General features: G+C 39.2%; 1 protein-coding gene across 1 annotated transcript in view; it reads left to right on the top strand.

Moving 5' to 3' along the window:
- Positions 1–362: 362 nt before the first annotated feature.
- Positions 363–25,221, top strand: part of apbb1ip (amyloid beta (A4) precursor protein-binding, family B, member 1 interacting protein) — a 26,497-nt gene continuing 1,638 nt past the window's right edge. Inside the window, exons 1-13 of the mRNA XM_085419063.1 lie at positions 363–701; positions 6,991–7,050; positions 8,424–8,511; positions 10,306–10,595; positions 12,691–12,768; positions 14,414–14,573; positions 20,132–20,253; positions 21,238–21,312; positions 21,413–21,556; positions 22,022–22,132; positions 24,667–24,765; positions 24,847–24,967; positions 25,087–25,148. Of these exons, the coding sequence (XP_085275189.1) occupies positions 6,991–7,050; positions 8,424–8,511; positions 10,306–10,595; positions 12,691–12,768; positions 14,414–14,573; positions 20,132–20,253; positions 21,238–21,312; positions 21,413–21,556; positions 22,022–22,132; positions 24,667–24,765; positions 24,847–24,967; positions 25,087–25,148 (1,410 nt within the window). The 5' untranslated portion in view covers positions 363–701. The remainder of the gene's footprint in view (positions 702–6,990; positions 7,051–8,423; positions 8,512–10,305; positions 10,596–12,690; positions 12,769–14,413; positions 14,574–20,131; positions 20,254–21,237; positions 21,313–21,412; positions 21,557–22,021; positions 22,133–24,666; positions 24,766–24,846; positions 24,968–25,086; positions 25,149–25,221) is intronic.

Below are 25,221 nucleotides of genomic sequence, written 5' to 3'. Positions count from 1 at the left end.
AGTGCACTCTGCTTACATTTAGGAGGTATGTTAGAGGTTGTACAGCAAATAATGCACTTCATTTAGGAGACTGTATTTTCTAACAAGAATTTAGAGAAGTAAAGCCCAGCTGAAGTGTCTTTCACCACTACAGCGTGCCACTCCTGTCTACAGACTTGCTGTAAATCAGTTTCAGCGAGGTGAATTATTAACCAAGACCCGTCACATTCCTCCCGCTGATTCAGCCTTTCTCTCGATCCAACTGAGGCATTTCTTTTTTCTTTCAATAAAAAAAAAACGTCCCAATCTGCTCGAGTGGCTGTCAGTCACCCTCGAAGTCTTTGTGAGAAGCCACAACACATTTATGATTTCTCCCTCTCTGTCCCCGTTGGCACAGTTACAGTACAGTGCCGATAAGGAGCACTGTTAAGGAGAGGATGGATCAACGCTGCCCAGACAAGAGTGTTGTGAAAGTGCTGAACTCTGTAGCAGGAATGCAATGACAGGTCTAGACCTGAACTTCCGCGTTAAGCAGGAAGAAGCCAACAGTCAGACAAATGCAATCTTCAATCTGCTCGCACACCCAAAATCTGCCTGCATATGACTTTAATTTTTGGTGCCGAGCTTAATTAGGGAATCGTCTTTCGAAGTGGAGCTGATGTCCATGAAGCTGTTATCTTGAAACTTAGTGGCGAAGCAAAGGATTAACACATTTTAAAAAGGTGAGTTTCATCTCTGTTTGGATGTTGTGCCTTTGGATATAACGGTAACAACCGAAGCTGCTTTCCTCTGAACGCAGAGCGAGAACATTGTTCGTTGATGTCTGAGCACATTACAAGTGAGGATTGTGGTGGCTGTTGTGCTGAAAAACAAAACAAAATAAAAAACAAATGAGAGATTTGTTTGTAATATATGTATATTCAGCTACAGCAGAATAATTTAGCTTGAGGACGTTATGTACAGATATGTTGTAGATGAGAATCTTAGACATCCTGTCAAACTTTGTGAGTTACAGTGCGCTCTGATAAAAACTCTCAAAAGGTTTTGAATTTAATAGTACAAGAAATTAAAGAAAACTCTTTTTAGAAGATTTTTTTTACCATGTTTTAATTTGGTAAAAAGAATGTAAGTTCATATCTTTCCAACTGGGTGGACCCCGCTATCGTCTCATAGTGCTGCATGACTCAATAACCACATGAAACTAATAGGGCCGGCCTCTTATATTAAAGTTAATAGTGCTGTCAGTTTGTTGTTGATGACAGGAACATTTTGTATATTTGGCTTGTGGCATTTTTGGTTTTAAATCATGTCACAAAAATATGAAGTGAATTTGTTATGAGTTTAACTGAACGCATTGCTTTCAGAGCGATGGATTAAAAGGCTTTTGGTCAAGGGGGTGTTTGCTTTTTCTAAGAGATGTTAAGCAAGAAATTTTATTAAGGGTACTGAGTGCAGTAGGTTTGAGTCTGATTTGAAACCTGCTTCAGCAAACATTAGGGTTCTGATTCATTTTCATACTCTTCAGTGGTTTGTGCCTGCTGCTCAACCTCTAATTTGCCTACTTTGCAAAAAGAGCACATCAAGTCTTGTAAACACATCTGCTTAAGAGCCTAGCACAGAAATATGATCCGATCATACGAGGGAGAGTTTCTGTATGTTATGGTAAACACTGGAGTTGATGTCTGCTTTTGATTTTCTACCCTGGAGCTACATATGTGTGGCATGTAAAAGGCTGAGATATGTATTTGAGATTATTGGGGGAGGGGGTTTTCTAGAGGCTATAAGCTATAAGGTGCTTTTAGATTTGCTGTTTTTTATTATAAAAAGTACAACAGTACAGTTGCCGCTTTTCACAATGCGCTCATTTGACGCCCAACAATAACATTTAAGAACGCCGATAGGTCACAAATGCCTTTTGTCTGACAATAAAATAGTGAAAAGTGTGAAGAGACAGTGGCACAGTTTTGTGAATTGAAAGTGTGAAAATGTGACTAGAAGTTCACAAACATGAACTCTGTTGCGGTAAATTGATATATTGAAAGGCACATAAAGCTACAGAGCTTGCAGAGGAAAAATTCCTGGTGTTATTAGTTTGGTTTCTTTGTAGAGCTATTACTCATTCATAAAAGGGACACTGGGGTGACTTTGAATAGTTTAGCTGTTCTGGTCTTCAGCTTTCAAGTTTGCAATTTTTTCCGGTTACTGATGATAAAATCTTTGGCCAGATTTCTTTAAGAATCCTTTAAAAGTCTGATTTTAAACGGTGCTTTAATCATGGTCGTTTCCTTGTGAGGTATTATTGACTATTTGGTCAAATGTAGGATTTATTGTGTTTTCTGTGAACAGCCAATTTATACAACTCCACAGATTGTAGAAATAATCAGTGTAGCTTCCAGATCTAAAACGCATTTGTTCTAGTAGCCACCAGGGGGCGACTCCTCTGGTTGCAAAACGTTATGTTTTAAACCCTCATTTAATTTAATGCAACACTAACTTTATTCATTATGTTTCCATTTATAGTAAAGTAGATGCTGAAGTTGGGTATATTTCACAACCTGTCAACATTGTGTTTGACAAATTGCTTGTTTTCAAATTCACAAACAGCTACTGTAACTAGGTAAGCTCTGCCAAAGTACACCAAACTCATCCCCTAAAGCTTGAAAAGTTAGAGTACATTATATTCATTAGTTTCTCTCAAAAAAAAGTAAAATTTCAAAGGTGGATTTGGTCATCTTTGACCAAATCTAGGATACCTTCAAGCTTCAGAATCCCCCGTCCTTTAGGTCACGTTTGAGTAAAACTAATTAGTCCACCCATAATCACACTAGTGGTGCTGCAATGACTCTGAGGTTAACACCTTTATCTGTGTATCAGCTGCAGGATCACACCTACAAATAGCACAGAAAAAGTCCATTCTTCACATTGTGTCTGAGATATTACTCCACTAATGCACACGTCTAAGACACTGAGGAGGGAGTGTGTTAAAATTGGGTCGATTTGTTTTCACCAGCAGAAGCCGTCTTGTTTTCACGGTCTGTTCCTTCTCACTTCTCCTCGCTAATCTGGGAGCGGTTCATTTCATGCATTTGGCGTCAAAACACAGCCTCTCAGCAAAATCTGATTGACTGACTAAACTTCTCTTCCAGTGACTTTAAAACTACTAACAAAAAGTAGCACCAGACGTTCAGAGATGGTGCGTTCTTTTACTCGAAACGTCTCACGCCGACCACGTATAGGTGAAAAAAAGTGACATAATGAGAACTGAGGAAGCAGTACCATGAAATTTGCAGGCAGCTGCTTGTGTCACCATTTCCGATACCATTTCAACATTGCAAGTTCCAGGAAGTTTACCAGTTACCACTTCCTCCTGGGGGTAAACCGTTTGTGTAAAAGGTGGAGGATTGCGCTCACGTGCTATAGCAGTGAGCCCCACATATGTACGTCACATGGAAATTATGGTGCACAAACAAATTCTATCAGTGCGCAGAGGCGTTTCAGTTTATGAACCGTGCGATTTGATATATGACACCAGAAGATTAACAGTTTCTTGTGAGCTTCCAACACGCAGCATCTGTTAGATGTTTCAAACAGTATTGATCCTGTATAAACTCTTTCCTGGAACACAATCAGTCACTCTTGTCTCCTACACAGTGTCAATGAGAGATGTACCCCTGTGTCTTTTAATTAAATTCCAGCAATTTATTTTTTTCATGTTGGATCTAAATGTCATTAAACACATTCCAGACTCTGTGACGAGTGAAAGCAGGGAGTTAAACTCTGCAGCATCGCCCAATATTTTCCTCTCTAATGGACGCTACCACGCAGCAGAGAAAAAATAAAGACTAGAAGATAGCAATGCAAACATCTGTGCAGAGAATCTCACTGCATGAGTTAAACCAATTAGATTAGGGCTGATTTAACAAAAGAGGTTGCAGCTACCCCCACCCTTCCTCTTGCACACCCAGTGAAACGCTTTTAATTAGTACTTAATTCACAAAACCAGTCAGAAATAAGAAGAAAATGCATTACATAACAGACTCATACACGTTGTCATGCTTAGTCACCCTCTAAAGACTCATACAGAGGCTGAAAAAACACAATAATAGGGTAGCTCTTTGATGCTAAGCATTCTTGCAATATGAGGTGTGGCTTAGACACAGTGAGTACAGCGCATCGGTTTCTTAATCAGTTTAACCACACCAAACTTGAGACTAACCCCAGCAATTTATAACTGACCTGAGGCAAACCGAAGCTTATATTCATGCAGTTTAATCACAGTCCGTCAAAATGAGTAAGCCAGCAACACTCGGGTTAGCTGGTAAAATGTCTTGATTTAAAAAGTGTTGTTTTTAAAAAAAGGTCGCACTTATTTTATTGCTTTTACTTTGAACATATTAACAGTGAATCAGGTGTTACTCAGTAACTGTGCTGCGCCATGCTGACATTGTTGTGACGTCAGATTACAATATTGAATAATCTGCATAAAACATTATGCAAAGTGGAGCTGTTTTTTTCACATTGACTCACATTGAGATGTTTAGATAAGCTGGATGTGTTTGTCATCGTCACTCTATCTCAGAATGATAGAAGGATAAGATCTGGCTGAAAGCATTAACTGCAGCTGAGTGTCATATTCTTCTTTTATATTGTTTCACAAATGTACAAGTTCTGACCAGTGAGATCTTTTGACCTGATGATGGTGCTAAATGCACTAAAGATTCAGACTCATTCTAATTCATTAATAACTGCATAGTCTGCATGTTAAACAAGAATATTTATATCTTTCCCTTCAATCTCTTCAGTAGATACGTAGTAAAAGTCATGGAAATCGGTGATTAATTTTAATGCAGTCTTTCTGGTAATACAACCAGGCACAAGCAAATGTTTACTTGTTATTTTGTAGCATTCAGGTCAGTAGAAGGTGAGAAGGTGGAACCAGTGAATCCGGATGGTTTACTGGTCATGAAACTCCTCTAATGAATTAATTTAGTAGTGACAGCTTCAGCAGTTACCCACTCATACCTTATGTTAACAAGCCTTTAGTAATAATATATTTGCAGTCATGTGAAAAGTAGGCCACTACCACTATCCTCTTAAGAAGTAGCAGCCAGGTGCTGCTAACCAAATGCATTTGATTAACTGATCATGAGCAAGTAGGAGCATGTCTACAAAAGCAGATCTGAACTCTTCAGGTTTGTGTTAATGCAATGCCAAGGGAAAAAAGACATCAACGGTCATCTTAAAGAAGCAGTTGTTTAATTGTCCTTTAGTTTGTGAAAGGTTACAAGGCCGTTTCCACACACTCTGAAGTCCATCAATCTACAGTGAGAAAGATTATTCACAAGGGGATCGTTTGAATAATCTTCCCAGGAAACCATCACTCTGAGGTCAGATCATGCAATACTCAGAGAAACTCCAAAAAGAGCTACACCTCAAACTCTACCTCAGTTAGCATGTCAGTTAGCATAAGTTAGCAGAAGACTTGTTTGCATGGGTTTCCAGGAGAAAGCATGTTCTATTTAAAAACAGCATGGCAGCACTGTTTAGTTTAGAAAATTTGCATCTGAACAAACCACTCTGTATACAGAAAAATGATCGAGTGTGTGAGGCCATCTGTCTCACACATGAAGCTTGGCTAAAATTTTGCCTTGAAATAGGACAAAGATCCAGAGCACAGCACCAAATCTACAACAGAATGGCTGCAAAAGAAAAGAATCAAGGTGTTGCAAAGACCCAGTCAAAGTCCAGACCTCAAGTCGATGGAAATGCGAGATCTTAAGAGAGCGGTGCATAAATGAGTGTCTTCAAACTCAAAGAACTGAAGCATTGATGTAAAGAAGAGTGAGCCAAAGTTGCATCTTTATCAATGAGAGACTGATAAAGTCATAAAGTTATTAGATTAGAAAAGATGGTTCTATAATTCATTGATTTATCGGCTGCACTTCATTTGCAGTACAGTGGTCATTATCAGAAACATGCTATACTAGAAGCAGAAGAATTAGGAGAGCCCACATGTAAGCAATATAAAGTAAGCTACCATTAGCACCACTTTAACTGGATGAACTCCCACTGACACCTTCAGTGTTTCTGTGGTACCACTCACGTACCAGCATATGAAAACAGGGACTCTGTTTTGACTGCACATTCCAGACCATCATAACATTTGCTTTGAGAAAAGAGGCTTCAAATAATACGTGCAGGGGAGACGGCCTACTGTGCATAATTACGAATGTAAATCTCAAGCGAGGCTTTCGGAGTGGTTTTCAAAAAAGGCACAGTGACCACGGTGGCTCCTCGGGCTGTTACTCTGCTTAAAATGAAAAACATAACCTTCATTATCCTGACATTTTGCTTCATCCATCCACAATGGGGGATGTATATAAATCTGTACCAGCCTGATGTATGAGTCCATTTTGAAACTTGATCAGCAGTTAAGAGCAATTTCGAGCTAAGCACATTGTGGAAGCTTGCATACTTTATGCTCTTCCACTTTCCTTAGGCATCATAATGTTGCATGCAGTTTTTTCTTCTTCTTCGTATAATGATTCAAACAAACACTGATCATACAACACGAAGCATGATTTCAAAATCCAGATTACTAAAGGACACAGCATAAAAAAGTCAACTCTGAATATGACAAAAAAGGCAACATAATATTTACTCGCTGCTTCACTCACTTGCTCCAACAAGAGACAACATGTTATGGCAAATAATGACTGCCTGCAGTTATGCATACACACTTTGTTCCTTCAAGTCTGGGTTGGACATGTTTCGCAATATAGCGTAACCTGGGGAAACGTATTACATCTGCAAATACTTCACAGCAAAGTAGCAGCACTGTATCAGCACTCACTGCCTGCACTTGCCTTTAACCATGCAAATGGACATACCGTCTGTTTCATCTTCATTATTCAGTGCAGCTCATTAATACATATTATAAATATTATATTTTTTCACATTGAAAATAATGATAATTTCTATATCTGATTATTCTATTGATTCTTTCACCAGATGGACGACATTGACGCCATGTTCAGCGCCATGCTGGGGGAGATGGACCTCCTCACCCAGGTGACTTACCAGCCATTGTTTGCCTATATATTGTTCTATATACTTATTCTATTCTTGTTGCTTTATAGCACAAAATACCCTTAGAGCCATCTTTTCAAAACACAAACATTGAATATGTAGGTAATTTTCAGTGGATGAATAATGTGATAGCTCCTGTCCGTTCTGGTGTGTATAGCAATTTACAAATGGTAAATGGTCTGTATTTGTATAGCGCTTTACTTGGTCCTAAGGACCCCAAAGCGCTTTACACTGTACACAATCATCCACCCAGTCACACACACAGGTGATGGCAAGCTACATTGTAGCCACAGCCGCCCTGGGGCGCACTGACAGAGGCGAGGCTGCTGGACACTGGCACCACCGGGCCCTCTGACCACCACCAGTAGGGTTAGGGTGAAGTGTCTTGCCCAAGGACACAACGACCAAGACTGTCAGAGCCGGGGCTCGAACCGGCAACCTTCCGATTACAAGATGAACGCCCAACTCTTGAGCCACGATTGCCAGCTAGACAAGTTGTAGCTGTGACAACAAAATAAAACAAAGACAAAACCAAGAACTGAAAGAGGAAAGAATGAGTGGATGACGCGTACCCAGGCGCACCCTGAAGATACATTTTTCTGCTTCTTTTTTCCTCCAGTTTCCAATATCTGAAATAAGCGGGTGTCACGTTTTCATCTCTTTTTCTCCATTTAAATTTAAATATATTTAAATTATGTTGTATAGAATGTATTAAACATGACAGGATTTAATATGATACCAATAAAAAGTAGCAGAGGAGCTTGTGCCACTACCACATTTTCTGTTAATGAAAGGCATAAATCTCAATGTTCATGCAGCACATAGACAAAAATAAAATTTTTTGTTCAAGCTGCCCGTGATTAATTATCTCGCCTAAGGACTTAGAGATACTTTTCTTCTTCAGAGAAGATGACAAAGTAACAAAAACCCACCATCCTTAACTGAGATGTTCGTGACTGAGACGAAACACACTTTGTGGTCATGTAAGAACCATAAATACCACCATTTTCTGGAAGGGTGGGTTAAATGGCAAAACCCAACCGAGTAAAGATTACGCCTTTTTTTTCTCCCTCTTAGTAAAAAACCCCATTGATCACTTTAATGTTTTCCATCTCAGTTCTTCCAAGATGGGGTGTCATGTTGTTCATGCAGTGGGTACACTCTCACTCTTGCCCCCCAAAAGAAAAAAAATACAACTCTGTCCTCTGACATAATGCTTTAGAACAGTTTGGTTTCAGAGCGCTCAAACATGAAAGTGTGCTCCTCTGCGGTGGGGGGTGGGGAAGTATTTTGGCTGTGCAGAAATTGTATTTGCGTTCTTACAACCACACTGCTTTCTTCATTCTTTGTCTCAGAGTCTTGGAGAGGAAACGGTGCCCCCTGAAGCTCTCTCCAACACAAAGAAGGAAGTCAACTACTCCATCGGCTTCACTGACCTGAATGGTGACTTCACATTTTGACATTATGTGTGGAAACACTACAAAGAGCTGGGCGTTGAGCTTTTGTGCAGTGTCAACACCTGAGTTGTGCAAGGGTGGGATGTGTCGTGTGCTTGCTCAAATTAACAAGAAGTAGCATGGAAATACACAAAATAAAAAATAGAAAAGGTGCACTTCCTGGCAACTGAGGGCACAGATTAAAGTCTAATTACTCACTGTTTGCCTCTGGCTTTAATAAGCTAAAAAAAAAAATAAGCTGCAATAATGTTAGAACAAGGTCACAATATCAGCTGGTGTTAGCATTTAACTTTCCCTTTTTCTTCGTTCATTGTAAATGCCATTAAATCTTGTTAGAGTGAGTTGATAGGCTGTGCAGCACTTTATAACAAATGCCTGCCTTGAAGGGCTTTGCAAATGGAAAATGTCCTTGATATAAATAAACTATCAATCACAACAAATGGCTATGTTTTATAAAAGACTATAATCTACATGCGCTCTTGCAGCTCAGTAAGGCTGTGCCCAAATGCACGAGTGCAAACTGTTAATGCCATCCACTTTAAACTTAGCAAATGTATTACTGGGGACCAGAGTACGTGCAGCACAGAGTGAGAGGTAGATTAAATAAGGTGCTTTCACATTTGCGCTAAAGGGTTGCTAAAAGTTGCCTGCTCCACTCTGTGTGTAGGGTTCAATCTCACCATCAACACACATATGTATTTGGCTACAAATTTAACCATCAAAACAATGTGCAAAAGTTTTAATCTAACCTTAACGTATTTCTATATTAAGATAAGACAAGACAAGACAAGATTAGATAAGATAAGGGGTCAGGGGCCTCCTGAAATGTTTTAATCCTTAGGCAGAGGTGTAAAAAATACTCGGAAAAAAAGGGGGTTGGTCAAAGAAATTTTGATATGTTATCAGTTTGATCCTCACATGATCCCACAAAGATAGTTGAATAAGTACATGCCATTATTTTTCAAATAATGGTATCTGTAGTTAGCAGTGAGTCGAACAAAATTCTGTCTCGAATGCAAACTTTAGCGACCGTTAATGCAATTGTAATTGTAAACGCAACATCAGACTAGATGCTATAATTGCTCTGTGTGGGATGATGTTTATGCAGACTGGCCTAGTTATTAGGGGGAGATACATAAATAATAAATGGTCATACAGAGCTCAACACTCAATTACTAACAATACAATTATTATAGTAAGATTTATTTATTGTCTTTGGTTTCCTGTGATGAGCAGTTCTCCAGAGCTGCAACCCTTACCTTGAAAAGCCACAGTCACACACATTAGTTAAGTGAGAATGGCCTCAGAGCTGGACTCTTTTCATAGAAGTAACTTTAAGCCAAAATAAAGTAATCCAGGTTGCACTCGCTCCAAATCAGCAAAGGCAAATTATTTTTGACTGGTCTATAACATACAGTTACTTTTCTTTATAAATGTGTTAACTTAATAATGCTTTGAGGAATCTAAATACAGGACAGCCTACAAAAAGCAAAACTAAAATTTGCATGCAGACGAAACTGTTGCTTCCTCTACTGAATTCTGAAACTTGATTCCTCAGTGGAGCAATATTGGGAACATGAATGAGGAATAAAATGAAAGAACTCCTTTCATTGACTTTGTTTAATAAAACATAACTGAAAGGGGAACTTGTTCAAAAAAGGAAAGTTCTTCATAATTAGGGAAAAAAGGCAAATTACTTTGAAAAAGGAACAAAAGGAAATTCTATCCAACAATATTCTCTATTGAGTTACTTCCTGACAAAATGTTTCTGCTTCACCAGAGTCCCTTCATGAACTGGAGGGCAATGACTTGGACGCACTCATGGCCGATTTGATGGCTGACCTCAATGCAACGGAAGAGAAATTGGCAACAGAGATAGAATGCTTGAAGGCACCGTCAGCGTCTCAACCAGACTTCCCACCACCGCCCAAGGGCCTGAGCATCGAACCTGCCCCATCGCACATTTCACCGTCATCTGCAGGAAGCAGAAGCAGCAATGTTAGCACTCCTGTCCCTTCTGCTGCCTCCTCTTTAGCACCTCCACCTCCTTCTGGTGCAAAGCCCACAACGGTGAGTGAGCCCACATGCAGCAATTCTGCAAGTTTAAACCAGAGCATTAATCAAGGCTTGAGAGAGCTAGTTTCGAGGGCAGTGCTACAGGTCAGAAGGAAGAACCGTTTGTTGAGCTCCTGGTAGAACGAATCAACAACGTCACAATCTTTCTTTTATTTGCGCATGTCTTGGTTTACCATGAGTAAATGCTTTATAAGCCATGCGTGACAAGACAGTTTTACAACAAAAACATCACCAGTTTCTAGCACATAAATTTAAGATGAGTTTTGTATGTTTTTGTGAAACCTGGAAGAGTGGTATTGCTCTTAACGGTGAGATCATAGCAAAGTCGTTCCTGGATGGAGGCATCTGTTACAGTTACAGAGACGTGTGAGGCGAAACAGCCGAGGGTCTGTCTGGAACAGATCAAACACATACGGCAATGAGAAAAGTGTAACAGGATCGATAGCAAAGGTTGGGCTTGGAGTAAGGGAGGTAAGATGTGACAGTTTTGGAGGGGGGGAGGGGGGGGGAGGTAGACGGGAGCTTATTGCTTTAGCAGAGGTTGTTACCTCATCTGTCTGAGGTAAAAACACCAGCTGTGCTGAGGCAGCGAGTGCGTCACTGTAAGGTAGACGTGGACGAGTTCATTAAAGTTGCAGTCAGTCAGGATTTTCACGGGTGATTGCATCTGGAGAAAACAGTTAATTGAGATCTAGCAGGTAGGATTTAATGTCCGAGATGGAAGTCTTGCATGGAGATTTCAACACCCACACAGGAGGGGATGAAGTGAAAACAAGACATTACACCTCTTGAAAAATGTTGAAGTGCTACATCACAGAGATAGACTTGCTAGAGTTTGATCTTCTGACTCGCCCTTGGGACCCTTTCTGCAAACTAGAAGTACGTGTCATTACTTTCTTTTTGACACAGATACGACTGTCTTTGCACAGTGAAATATGAAGCCACAAACAGCAGCCAGAAAAGTTAACCCTAATCATTGGATCTGTATACAGCTTTATGCAACATAAACCTCCTAAATGATGTATAATGATGAGAGCTATAGAGCTGACTGGAACTGGTTCTATGGAAAAAGACTTTGAGTCGGTCACTAATGAGTCACAAAGGTCTCTAACCAAACAATCACGTTGTGTATTGTTTCTAAGGCCTGAATCCACACATGTAAACACACCTGAGGCTACACATAGGAGTGGTTCCACTTGAAAGTAGGACCTAGGTGGGATGATAGGCTCAGCCCCCAAACACTTGACTAGTGTTTGGAAGAGATTGTGGTTTTGTTAAAGTAAACAGTTTTACAGCAGTAGATAATAATAGAAAGCTCCATTTTCTGAGCTTCCAGTGGTGGTACTGGTGTACTAGTGTTGAGCTTTGCTTCATTTAAAGGTGAAGATATACTTTACATGCTCTTATTCGCACAGATGTTACGTTCTGCCTTACAGTAAAATGAGCTATAAGTCATAACAGTATTCATAAATGATCTAGTGGGTCATTTTCACATTGAATCACACCTTGAGAGTGCGTCACTGAGGTTGCTCCTAGTTCAAGTGAACTGCAGTAATCTCATTAACCTACACATGTTGTTAACCTCAGAACACCCCATAGAGTGTCATTATATGGAGTAATACTACATAATGCAATTAAGTAAGAGTTGTCTGCTGGGAACTTTGTGTTTTACACCTTTGATGTACAATATCCCCCTCCTCATCATTAGCCCCGTTAAAAATTTAAAAATGACTCACAGAGATGTCTCATGCTTTCCTTTTTTCTTTTTCTTTCTTTTTTTTTTTGTTACAAAACTGCAATATTTTTTGTTGTGACTCACTTTATATGATAAGAAAGGAATTTTTGGCAACCTTTATTTTAAATTAAAAACTGTTTTCCTTGAAATTGTATATTGTCGAACAAATACCAGATTATAGCAGGATACACCCTAAATAGGTCGTCAGTCTGTTAAAAAGTGAATTAACACATTTTCTTTATGATTGTGAAGTTTGTTAATTTTCTTTTTGGTGCTTACATTGTACTTTTCTAAAAAAAAAAAAAAAAAGTTGACGACCATGTACCATCTCATCCCTGTGCACATCTTATTCAGGAGGAGATCGAGGCGCAGATGAAGGCAGACAAAATCAAACTCGCTCTTGAGAAACTAAAGGAAGCTAAAGTTAAAAAGGTAAGACAAGCAAACACCGACTTCTTGTTTTGCCCTCTGAGCTGACGTCCACTGGCAAGAGTAGAGACGTATAGAATTACAGCTACCTGAACATTACTGTAAAAGAGTTAATGGTCAAACATAGCATGGGTTTCCTTTCCTTTTTTCTCTTTTGGAAGAGCCATCAATCACAGTAATGGATGGTTACTTTCATCCAGCCAACATCCCGCAGGACAGCGTGGTTTCCTGTTTGGGGGTGATATGTGGACACTTTCTCATCTTCAAAGCAGCATTCAAAAGCTCAGACATGTGTTCTTGCATGCAAAGCTACACTTCCAGAGCAGCAATTTTTACACAAAACCAAACTAGTTTCACGCATGATGGCATGCCATTCTTTTATCATAGATGACTGTGACTGATACGACTGCCAAGTTTTACTCTTTTACTCGTGATTTGGCTCTTCGCAGTGACTTAGTTCCCTGTTAAGATGGTAGTTACAAATTCTTAGAAGTGAAAACTAAAAAGGAACTTTTTCTAAAAAGCCATGTGTGCGTGTGGAAGCTGAGGAAACACGGGCCACTTTCATATGGATGTGTGTCTCTGGGTTCATAGAAGAGATACAGAAGTGCCAGGTGCACTTCCAGGAATTTCAGCAGAAAGTGGTCAGAGGACCACAAGTTTCAGATAAGCCCACTGGTTTCTTAGCATGTTTGGGGATATTTTTTATAAGATAGCATCTTGGGGAGAGGAAGTGCTAGGAGGAAAATTAAATTTCCAGCGATAGTTCATTCAACCACATGTCAAAACCCGACTGTTTTTCAAGGGAGGGTGAAACTGAGTGACTTGTGACCTGAAGCTCTAAATCCTTTTGTGATAACATCTCTGAAACCCCCATTTTTATGACAAAAAGCAAGCAACTGGCTGACCTTAGTGCTGTGAAACTCCTCAGCTTTTCCAAAGCAGGATTTCTTACCAGATGAGAGGAATTGTGAAACCACATGAGCCTGCAGGGGGAAAAATGCTTTGCTCTGGGGCAAAATTAATCTCATTCAACACTCTGAGTGAGGTGCTAAGACTGCAAAAAGACAATAAAGAAGAAATTACAGCAAAGCTCGAATCAGAAGACAGAAGTGCTGATGCTCGAAGTCTTCCAGTAAAGCTAACGTTAGGAGACAGAAACATCCATTTACTGTGCATATCCTGTAATTAAACTGGCAAGCAAACAAGCTGCATGTGCATAAAGGCTGGATTTAATGTCTTACACCTGCTGCTGTCCAACATGTTGAAAACCTTAAACTTAAACCTTTTGCTCTGTTTCTTGCTGGGAGTTAGATTAAAAGATGCTGGCTAAATCTAGTTAATGCTAATCTATACTGTAAATGGCTTTCTATGAATACTGTGAATGCAGTTCTGTACACAAGACGAAGAATGTGCTTGTTTGTCCAAAGATTACAAGAAGTATACAGTAAAAATGAGCTTTAACTCTTTTGCTTTGGCAAGCTAAGGTAAGCTAATCCAGTTTGCCATAAAAATAGAATTTTTAAAATCTAAAGTTGTGTCAAGAACACCAGAAAACATCACTTTTATATACTGGAATGATATTTTTTGTGCTTGTGTGGTAAAAAAAAAAAAAAAATTTAAAAAGCTGTGTTTTTCTGTTTGACAGTTGGTGGTGAAGGTACTAATGAATGATGGCAGCTCCAAGACGCTGATGGTCGATGAGCGACAGAATGTCAGGGAAGTTCTGGACAACATGTTTGAGAAGTCTCATTGTGACTGCAATGTGAACTGGAGCATATGTGAGACCAACCCAGAACTGCAGCTTGGTGAGTTACCATAATATAGCATGTAAGCTACCATAGAGTAGATGCTATACAGTGATATGTTGATGGTGTTAACTTCTTTTATGGTCAAATGACTTAGTCTGATGACCGGTCTGAAATTATCTGACAACCATCGGTTGCTAGAAAAAGATACATATTCCCTGACCGTTTGACAAAAAATGCTCCTGACTGGTTTGGTCAGTAACAAATTGCTGTGGTTGCATCAAGACACCATCTTGTCTGGAAACACTTGCTAAGTAACCGCTGAGCATTAGTGAACCAGAAACAGAAACCGTCGTGCAATTTGAAATGTGTTGACAGTTTAGCTTTTATCTTGAAGGTGATTCTCCATTTCTGGTTTCTGTTACACTTTAAATTTTTATTTTACTACTGCTCGACAAGTCAGTGTCTTACATGCAAACTATGGACAGCCATGGCAACTATAGCAATCATGAGGAGGTTTTTAGTGACCAATTTTATCAGCCAGCAACCTCCAACAGCCACTCACTAACTGGTCAGGGGTAACAGACTGGTGGTTGTATCATGGTCAATACAGGAGACAGTTCTTGATCAATGTGAGCATAATGTCACACCAAAAAACTCTATAGTCTTGACCTTTAAAATGTTCTCTGAATGAGTTTATGGGCCAAGTCACTGATTTTTATTCATAATGACTGAAAAGTTATGTCAGTTTTGTAAATTTTGGTTATTACAAGCGTCAGAAAGGAAGGAACCCTGTAAGGAGTCTGAAGTTCAAATCTCAGTCACTGTTAATTAATGGTAAGTCTAAGTTGAACTGAACAAAAGTTACAGGCACTATATGCAGAATAGCTCGGTCACATATTTCTAGGAGACTGTACTGTATAAAGCTGTGTGTCATCAGCATAGCTGTGGTAAGTGACACAGTGTCCGTTAGTAGAAATATATACTATATGTACCTTTAAAAATGCTGCAGTGAGTCTGATGGGAAATGCAGCCGCAGTACTGATGGAACCTTTATGGAAAATGATTTTAAGGCACCATTGCACTATGATTCAATATGTAGTTATTTCATAAGATATTTGCTGTTTTAAAAACCCGCAGACAGGTTAAGTGTTTTCAGGGGAAAATAAGAAATCTGTCAGTGCAAAGAAAAAGACGTTTGCGATTCGAGGAGCAGTTTGGAATAAATCAAAGAACTTGATCGCACGAATGAGTAACTACCTAAATGACATTGGCAGAAAATACAGAGAAAGATGTCAAAGTTGTGCTGACACCGCTTCACCGACAAGTGACATCTGGGTAATTTAGTGCAGAAACGCCGCGGCAATAAGCAATAGCTGAGCAGCAAATATATCAACAAAACCAGAAAAACACAGTGGTGGTATATTACTGTGTTAACAACGCCAGACTTCAGTGTGTTTTTATATGAACTGTCAAACTGTCTCAAACACACTCACACACAAAAATATACACTCACTGTACAAGGTGGGATATTTCATCCTGGTCGAGATGATGGACTGTGTTTTTATTGGCACGGTGGCAGCCAAACTGCACCGAGCTCACAATGAAACACTGATCTTACTCCCATCCATCTCTTTCTTGCCCTCCTCCTCTCCTTTATATTTATATTCTCTGTCGCTCTCTTGCTTACACTCACACGAGGAGTGTAGACAGGTGGGTTTAATTTGCTGTATCGGACACTGTCAGTCATCCTCCCTGTCATGCGGAAATAGAAGCCTTATGATCTCAGGCCTCCGTCTGAGCTGTCTGTGCTATATTTACTTCGGCTGCTGGGCTGCACCTCCATTGGCGGTACCATCTGCTTTTTGTGTTTTCTTACCACTTTATCAGATTTTAACAGAGATAATTGGTGTTTTTAAATAGCCATTTTTCTATATCATACACAGAGATTTGTTTTATTTCATCCTGAAGCAGTTTTAATCAAATACTGGTGGTAAAACCATTAACTTTTGTGAGCAATAAAATATGAGTCGTTATTATTTTGCTTTAAAGAAATTTTATATGCTGTTGTGACGCACAAAATTAATGGCTAAGCGTTGAATTATTCAATTTCTTATTTTAAATTTGAAGATGAAGAATAAGAACATGTTAATCCACTGCAGTTTACATCTTTAGACATTCATCATAATTATATAACTTTAATAATATATTATTTTGCTGGGGACTGTGGTGTGTAGAAAATATTACTCAGAAACAGAAAAATCATAAATTGTTAATGACTGTTTTCAACAGAGGATAAATACACGCTTTTGACAACATGAGAGGACAATGGTACAGAATAATAAACTTTATCTGATTGGGACATATATCATTAGGTTTTTTTTCATAACACTTGTTTTAAAAACGTTTTCCTATCAAAGAATGTGTCTGTTAAAGGGTATAATACATGTAAAATAAAAATAAAATCTTCAACTAAGACTTTACTCTTGGTACGGATGGAATAAATCAACAAAGCACTCTCATATATATATCATACTGTACATAAAAGATGGACAAAACCACTGTGACATCACCTATTGGTTTAGACTAGATTGTCTAGATTGTCTTTTTCACAATAATTTTTAAATAATTTTTCGGACATTTTTGCCTTTGTTAGATAAAACAGGGAAGATTAGACAAATGTGGAAACCCAGTGAGCTAAACTGCCAGTCATGACATTTACAAGTGAAGGTGGAGTGCTAAAGGTATCAGCTAAAGCTAACTAGCTTGACTGAACCTGCAATTTAGTTATAAGTGTCATATAGAGAAAGTAATAAAGTACTAACATATCACTCTCAACAACTCTGAAAAACAATTCTTGAATGGAGGAAATTAAATTCACAACAAGCCATATTATTTCTCAAATAATTACCGGTATACACAAATGCTCTTAAAGTAACAAATTAGATGAAATGATACCTAGCATGTAGATAGCAGCTATGCTAATGTTATCACCAACCTCTTATTTGAAGCAAACAATGCAAACGTCAAGCCTTTGTACAGTTAATACAGTACAATACAGAGTTTTTGTTGTTGTTTGTTCGATTTTTATACAAGGCATGTATTTCAACTGTAAATTTGGGCATATTACATCAGCCACTGGATTTAGCCTCTCCATTCTGAGCTTCAGCATTAGCTTTTTGGCTGTCAGCACACTACATCATGATAATGAGAGAGACATGGCTTCGGAAAGATATTCCAGACACCCTGAATCAACTAGAAAGTTTTTTATGTGTACAAGGAGGGGGATTTATGTGTGTCTTCTTCTTTTAAAGCAAGCCGCAAGTGGCCATTAGAGGAACTGCAGGGTTTAGTAATGTTTTTAATCTCAATTTCAAGTTAAATTCCTCTTCCTTCATTTTGATTTATATTCCCACTTCTATTTGCACCTCATGATAAAGATGACATATCTGTGCTGCTGGTGCAAAAAATAAGAGCCGATGTGCGTTTTTCCCTTTGGTCAGCACTAACCAAATCATAGTTCTTGGCTTAAATTAGTCGTCTGACACACAGACTGCTATCTATAGTGTGCCAGCCATGCAAGAATTCCTCTGTGTGCGCCATTTGACTCACAGGCACAAGAGTGTTTGGGATTTTGTGTCACCTTTGGCTAACTGCACAGAAAAACAGCTCCAAAATGGAAACAGTTAATTCATTTTTAAACCCTTGAACATTACTAACACTGCAGCTGACCTTTAATCTTCTTCAGCAAAACGTCAAAGCAAATCATGCCCAATAAACACCCACAGAGCTCAACGAGCAACACCAGCTTTCCAGAAAATCTCCGCTGTCATACATTCACCCATGTGCTCGCCATGCACACTACTGAAAAGCACCATGTGGTTAATGCAGTTCAAAGGGACTTTTACTCCTAATAACTCACTCCAGCAAGCAAAGTCACACCATCCATTTAATGATTGTAATAGTCAAACTAGTCTGGAACCCTGGCAGCAATTTATTTAATGCCTACCTCTGCCTCAGCTGGTAACCCATAATTTGAGACCAGGGCTAAACTACATTCAAAGGGCCAGTATATGATGGAGATCTACAGCACCAGGCATGTGGGTGGGCAAAGGAGGAAAAAGGAGGAGAAGGAGGAGGAGAAGGAAAAAGCTCTTAATGTGTTTTGGAGGTTTAGTACCATTTAAAGTCCTGCCAGCAAATGCTGGAGGTTGGATTTTATTGGGTCCTCCGTTAATTCAGCTCATTTGAAATAGACAATTGTAAAGCTGTGCGACTGACTTTGAAGCAAGTGCAGCTGATTTAAAGATTTCGCGATGGAGTGATCTACTGCGGCGAAGCATTTGTTTTGACTTGCTTCATGGCACAAAGATAAAGTCTGGCGTGCTTTCTGGTTTGAACAATAGTGCACCGAGAAAGTAAACTGGAGACAGTTTAATCTTCCAAAGTGGCTGAGCCAAACTATATCTCATGGCTGATTGAAGAGAGATCAGCTGGATTTACTGCAGAGATAGAAAGAAATAGTGCTTTACTTAAATGTGCTAATAATATCTGACATTCAGAACCACCACATGTTGCATGAAAGGACCAGCATCTGAGAACAAGGGAATAAAAAATAAATTCCTTCAGCGTGCTTTTCACCTCCGGCTCTGAAGACCTTGGACTGCTTTCTGTCATTTTAGTTTTAAAATGCAAAAGTGGGAGGTTACTCTACAGTTCCTAAAAGCATGGGGAAGACCAAGGAGGAACTTGCAGAGGCTGCTATGCATGTATAGCTAAATATATTAGCAAAAAATAAAATACAGAAGCTGTTTTTGTTTTTTTTTTATTTTTCAGAGCAGGAAAAGAAACGTATTGCTCTTTGAACCTCAGGCTGCTTTAGCTTTGCAAATGATGACTGTGTTAGAAACAAAAAGAGAACTACTTGTTTCCTTCCGTTGAATTTAAAACGGACCCCGATGAAGGTTCAAAGCAAAAAAATACTAATCTCACAATACAATTTTTTTTTAAAATAATGGACTTTTGTCCTCACCAGTCATCTAATCACATCCATTTAGATGTGAGCCTTTCTTGACATTTCACAGGGTAATAATATTCTTTATTTCCACTGTTGTCCAGTGACAGCAGGTATAAATTTTAGTGATATATTAAATAAAGCTAAAATTAAGTAAGATGAAGCACCACATGGATAAGCTCCAGCATTAAAATCATGGCTTTTAAACACTTAATTAGAAGGTTTCTTTTTCTTTACTTTAGCTTGATACTTGATACTGTGGACATATGTGTAACAAGATATTGAACTACAGTTTTTTAGGAAGTAGACAAATAACATATCAGAATAGAGACTATAAATAGCAATATGTGTGTCATACGCTTGAGAGACTCACTCAGGTCTGGCTTAAAGTCGCTCTGGCCCTTTGGTACCTTAATATTCTCCAGTTCAAGCCTCTTCATTCCCCTGGTGTGACTTTGCATGGTGGAATTTCAAAAGCTAAACTATGTGAAGAATCTGTCATCTCATTAAAAAAACAGTACATCAAAATGACTCTTCTCCAGCAATATTTCACTATGAATGTGCCAGACTAATAAGTTATACATCTATTCTTTTCTTTTGGCAGAACGGGCGTTTGAAGACCACGAGAACCTTGTGGACCCACTCTCAGCGTGGACAAGGGACAGCGAGAACAAAGTACTCTTCCAAGAGAGACCAGAGAAATATGAGGTTTTCAAAAACCCACAGGTTGGTCTACTTCAATAGTTTCTCTTTTATAAAACTATATGAACCTCTATAAATGAACACTGATAATAAGCAGCGTTCGTGTGGGATCTCACACATCCATTGGGTGAGATGTGGTGTGGCTCCTTATTCTTGGACTGAATTTGTGCAAATCTATCTGCACGTTGTTTCAGCTCTGCGCCGTCTGGTTGTTTTCACCTTCTCAATTATGCAATGTCTTTTCGTCCTTGCGGCACGACCTCTTACGTTTATGTCCACACTGCAGTATATCAAGCGAAACAGCTTCAGGCAAAAAAAAGGAGATCTTGGCATGTTTGTGATACAATGAGACCCTTTAATATCTTACAGTATTTAATGGATTCGGTCTGTTGGCAGAGGCAAACAGCTGGGTTGGAAAACCAGCGAAGATTTTCTCGTTTTTAAAGTATTCCATCATGTCTTCCATGTCTTCCAACAAAAGACAGATCTCTTTCATACAGTATGTCCTTATTCATTTACTATTTGAGCTTTTGACATGAACTACCAAATAGATTTTCCCTCTGGGCTTTTCCTCACAATGAAAACATACTGGCTCGGACTATGATATGACGCCAAAGTATTTCACTCATACAGAGACAAAAGGGATTGAGACCCCGATGTTTTTTGTTTTTTAAAGGTTATATGACTTCTTCTGCTCTTTTAGAGAATGATATCCTTTAGTTTAATTCCTTAACCCTTAAAACCTTGAAGGTAGAGGAGCTAAAACTGCTCGTTTCAGACAGAGGATGAACCGACAAGCTGCATCAAGGCCCAGTGAGATAAATAAGCTTTTTTCTGAATTGTTATTCATGCAAACCTTCTTCATATGATTCCAAGAAGAAAAGAACTGAGCTGTAAATAAGTCTAATAGGTCCAGTTTAAGTTGTTTTACAAAGAGGTGGCCTAACCAATAAACCAACATGCCCGTCCCTAAAGCAATAATTCAAGCACTTTGTTTTGTTCCTGCAGAACTTTTATCTGTGGAAGAAGGATAAGACAACTCTCAGAGATATGAAAGATAAGGACAAAGAGTTATTAATACAGGTAAAACACACTCACATACAACCTATAGGTGTAACATCATCCATAAGGTGACTTTTTCCTATTAGTAACTTACCCTTTCATCCCCTCCTCATCTCTGCAGGAGAACTTCTGCGGGACTTCCATCATCGTGCCTGATCTCGAGGGGGTGCTGCATCTTAGAGAAGACGGAAAGAAGTCCTGGAAGCAGCGGCTCTTCCAGCTGAGGGCCTCGGGAATTTATTATGTGCCCAAAGGGAAGACCAAGGTCAGGAGTCAAAAGGAGAATGCAAGAGAGAAAACACACGTCCAACTGCTAATGCTCTGATTCAGCCGGCCTCAGACATGCTGAACAGAAGTGGTGAAAGATGAAAATCCCACAGATACAGAGATATTTTTGCTATGTCAACTGAAACCCTAATGAAGTGTAATATCAAGTTTTTTCATCTTTCCAAGGGACTGTTAAGAGTCTTTCAGCTTTATTAACCCCACTTTTGTGTTATGCACCGCTGGATATAACTGGGGTTATTACTCCCCCTCTGATACCTGCAGTGTACTTGCCACATATCTCAGATCTTTTGGCAGCTCCTGCTCCCAAATAACCATTTATGCATCACATTATACCCTGCTACTGCATCTGTAGGGTAGATATTGAATTTAGTTGGCACAGAAACAGGTAAATGGCAAAAAAGAAAAAACCCAAACCGAACAATCGTCTTTTGTTCCCTTTCAGTCGTCCCGTGACCTCGTCTGCTTCGTCCAGTTCGACAACGTAAACGTCTACTACGGCAAAGACTTTAAGAACAAATACAAAGCTCCAACTGACTTTTGCTTTGTGTTGAAGGTAAGGCTGCATATCAATTCAGCTCGCTTCAAAGCCACACGCCACACGCCCTTTCATTGTGGACCAGATAAACGCAGAAGCTGCAACTTCCTTCACACTGTGTGCTACACTAAGTGCTGCACTATTTAAAAGATGCTAACCAAAGTGGTGAGCGTGGCAAGCCCTGCAGCTGCCTGCATGGCTGGAAATTTTCAAAAGCAATTAATACTTCGATTTAAAGAAGTGAAACAGCACCGTTTTGTCCTATTTAGTCTCAAAAGTGGCAAGAATTTTAAGAAACTTCCTACTTCTTGTAATCATTTACACAAAAGTACTTTTTGTCTATTTAAGAGTGATTTTAAAGTGTAATAGTGGCAGTAGTTTGAGGTACTTACAGTAATCATTTAAGGGTAAAAAATGCTGACGGACGCAAAAGCAAGAATTAGATGGTTTGCTGGTCAGTGTTAAAGGGATGTGAAAGTCTGCTTTTTTCTTTTCCCCTATCTTGTCTGGGAAACACTAGAATCAGCAGATCCCATTAGACTAGATGTTGAGGAGCAGAGCAAAAAGAGCTTAGAGAAGCAAAGAAACTGAATTAGCTTCAAGTGAAAGACAAAATACTCGAGGCTTGGGTTGAAGGGAATAAGGCGCTGCTGCAAGGGCAAACAGAAAATTACCTTTCAGAACTCCAGCCAGGTTTCAACTGGCCTCCTTACCTTAAAGTTAAACTTACAAAGTAAATACAGTAATAGCTGAAGCTGTTCTTAGCTGCCAGAATGTTAAATTAGCGTTTTGACAGATTGATGAGGTGGCGTTTATGAGCTGACAAAAAACTGCTGCAATTCAAGGACGACAACAGAACAATTTAGCCTCATCAATTTGCTGTTAAATATTCAGAGGAGCAGCCGGAGGTGATCTCTAATACCACCCCCATTATGAATAACCAAGCTTCTATAACTCATATTGTGTCATTACAAGGTAATTTAACTTCGGCTTCAGGGAGGGAAACAATAGACTGGGGGAATTAATGTTACAGTAAGTGTTTATGGTCATAAAGTTGGCATATGTGGATATCTTCTTGCATGGAAGCAACAACAAAAGCAAAACGAACATCAGCCTTCTCACTAGTCGCAATAATATTGAATTACATGATCCATCGGAGGACTGGTTTCTGTTCACACCTGCAAACAGAAATATCCCACAAAACAGGAAGTGAATATATATATTTATTATTTATTTGACTTGCACCAAACGATCTGCTTCTAGACCCACGCTGCCCCCTTATGGCTCTCTGTAATATCGAGGAGAAAGTAAACAATAGCAACAAGTAGGTCACAGTGTAGCAGGTTTAGCCTGTCGTTGCCTCAAAACTAGCTTAGTGTGCATTTAATATAAGTGACTGTCAATATATTTAATTAAGATAGGGTTCCTGTAATGAAGCAGATTTGTGCAGTTGGGTTTTTAGGACATAAATTATCATGGAAACTTCAAGCTAATTTCTTGAACTCTTTAAAATCTGTACATCTGAGCATGAAAACAGTCATGAAGACTCATAAATTATTAATGCTTTTATGAGAAGATGAGACCCTGCATGTGCATAAAACTGTTCAGGGTTTCAACTTACAATCATTTTAAATCCTGATCAATCTGCCAGAATGGACACGAAGGAACTGGACCACTTACTGAGTTACACCAGCTGTTCAGCCATGGAAATCCATACCGTTAAGCTCCTGGTGCGCAGTTTTTGTGCTGATGTTAATGTCAGAGGAGATCTGGAGCTCTGCACTTTCTGAGTCACCAGAGCCTTGGCCACTTGTACAAACTATGTGCCTCAGCAATCAGTGAACTTTATGTGGTTTGACACTTTGTGGCTGAACTGCTGATATTCCTTGTTTGCAGTTTGCAATAATCCCATTTACAGCCAATGGTGGATTATACAGGAGAGAAGAAATTTAATGAATGACATGAAAGACCTTATATTTAATGGTAAAATAAGTCCTAATTGGCTATGGGTTGTTATTTTCAGTTGTTAAAGTTGTTAAAAAACATTTCTTTGGACATCGCGAGTTTAATTTAGAAGGTGGGATTGATGCAATCCGGCTGATCACTTGCCACATATACATAACATCTACAGGAGCCATGAAAGCCTCTGGTCCACAGTTTTTGTGCTAATGCTAAAGGAGCTCTGTAATATTATGTGGTCTTGCTACAGTTTCTAAACACTACAGTTTGTAATAACATAACTTACAGCTGATCGTGTAATATTGACAATGGAAGATATTTCAGAAACGAATTTGTTGCAATGGTGGCATCCTGTTGGAACATCCAAATTCATCATTCAAATTCAGTGAGCTCTTTAGTAGAGAAAAAACATCCTTCACAAATGTTTGTAAAGCAGATTGCACAGTTAGGTGCTTGATTTTATACACCTGTGGTGATGGGACTGAAAACACAAGGAATCAAAGATTAAAAGGTGTGGCCCAATGTTTTTTCCATGTGGTGTTTTTGATTGGCTGATCAAAAACGTATAAACGTATGTGGCTTTGCCTCTGCAGCATCCTCAGATCCAGAAAGAGTCTCAGTACATAAAGTACCTCTGCTGTGATGATATTTGGACCATGAACCTTTGGGTGACTGGAATACGGATTGCAAAGGTAAATATGAAAACTGTACAAAATACAGTTTTTCCTTAAGCAAAGATACAAAATCAGGTTGTCTTTTTCTTTTTCTTCAAGTACGGGGCATCGCTGTATGAAAACTTTAAAACAGCAGAGATAAAGGCTTCTAACTCTGTGTGGACGAACCGCAGCACTCCATCGAGCTCCAATCAATCAACGCCCTCACCCACAGTCAAAGGTAGCATGACATGCAATTTCTCCTTCACTGATTGTTTCATTGATCTGATGCAGTGATATTAGCACACACTTTTTCACTTGTACTGAAAGTTCACTTGAGTGTTTCTCTTCCTCTTCCAGCTAAATCACCAAACCAGGCCAACGGTCATGCTACCAAGCCGCAGCCAGGACCTATTTCTCAGGTAAACAGCACTTCATCAGAAGGGAAGCATTGGTTAGCCGTTATTGTGACTGTTTTTATAGTTTAGTCTATAA

Source organism: Rhamphochromis longiceps, linkage group LG9, assembly GCF_057381845.1.
Source record: "Rhamphochromis longiceps isolate RC_006_pf linkage group LG9, R_longiceps_female_GT1.1, whole genome shotgun sequence".
NCBI classification, from domain to species: domain Eukaryota; kingdom Metazoa; phylum Chordata; class Actinopteri; order Cichliformes; family Cichlidae; genus Rhamphochromis; species Rhamphochromis longiceps.
This window is presented reverse-complemented; position numbering and strand designations above follow the sequence as displayed.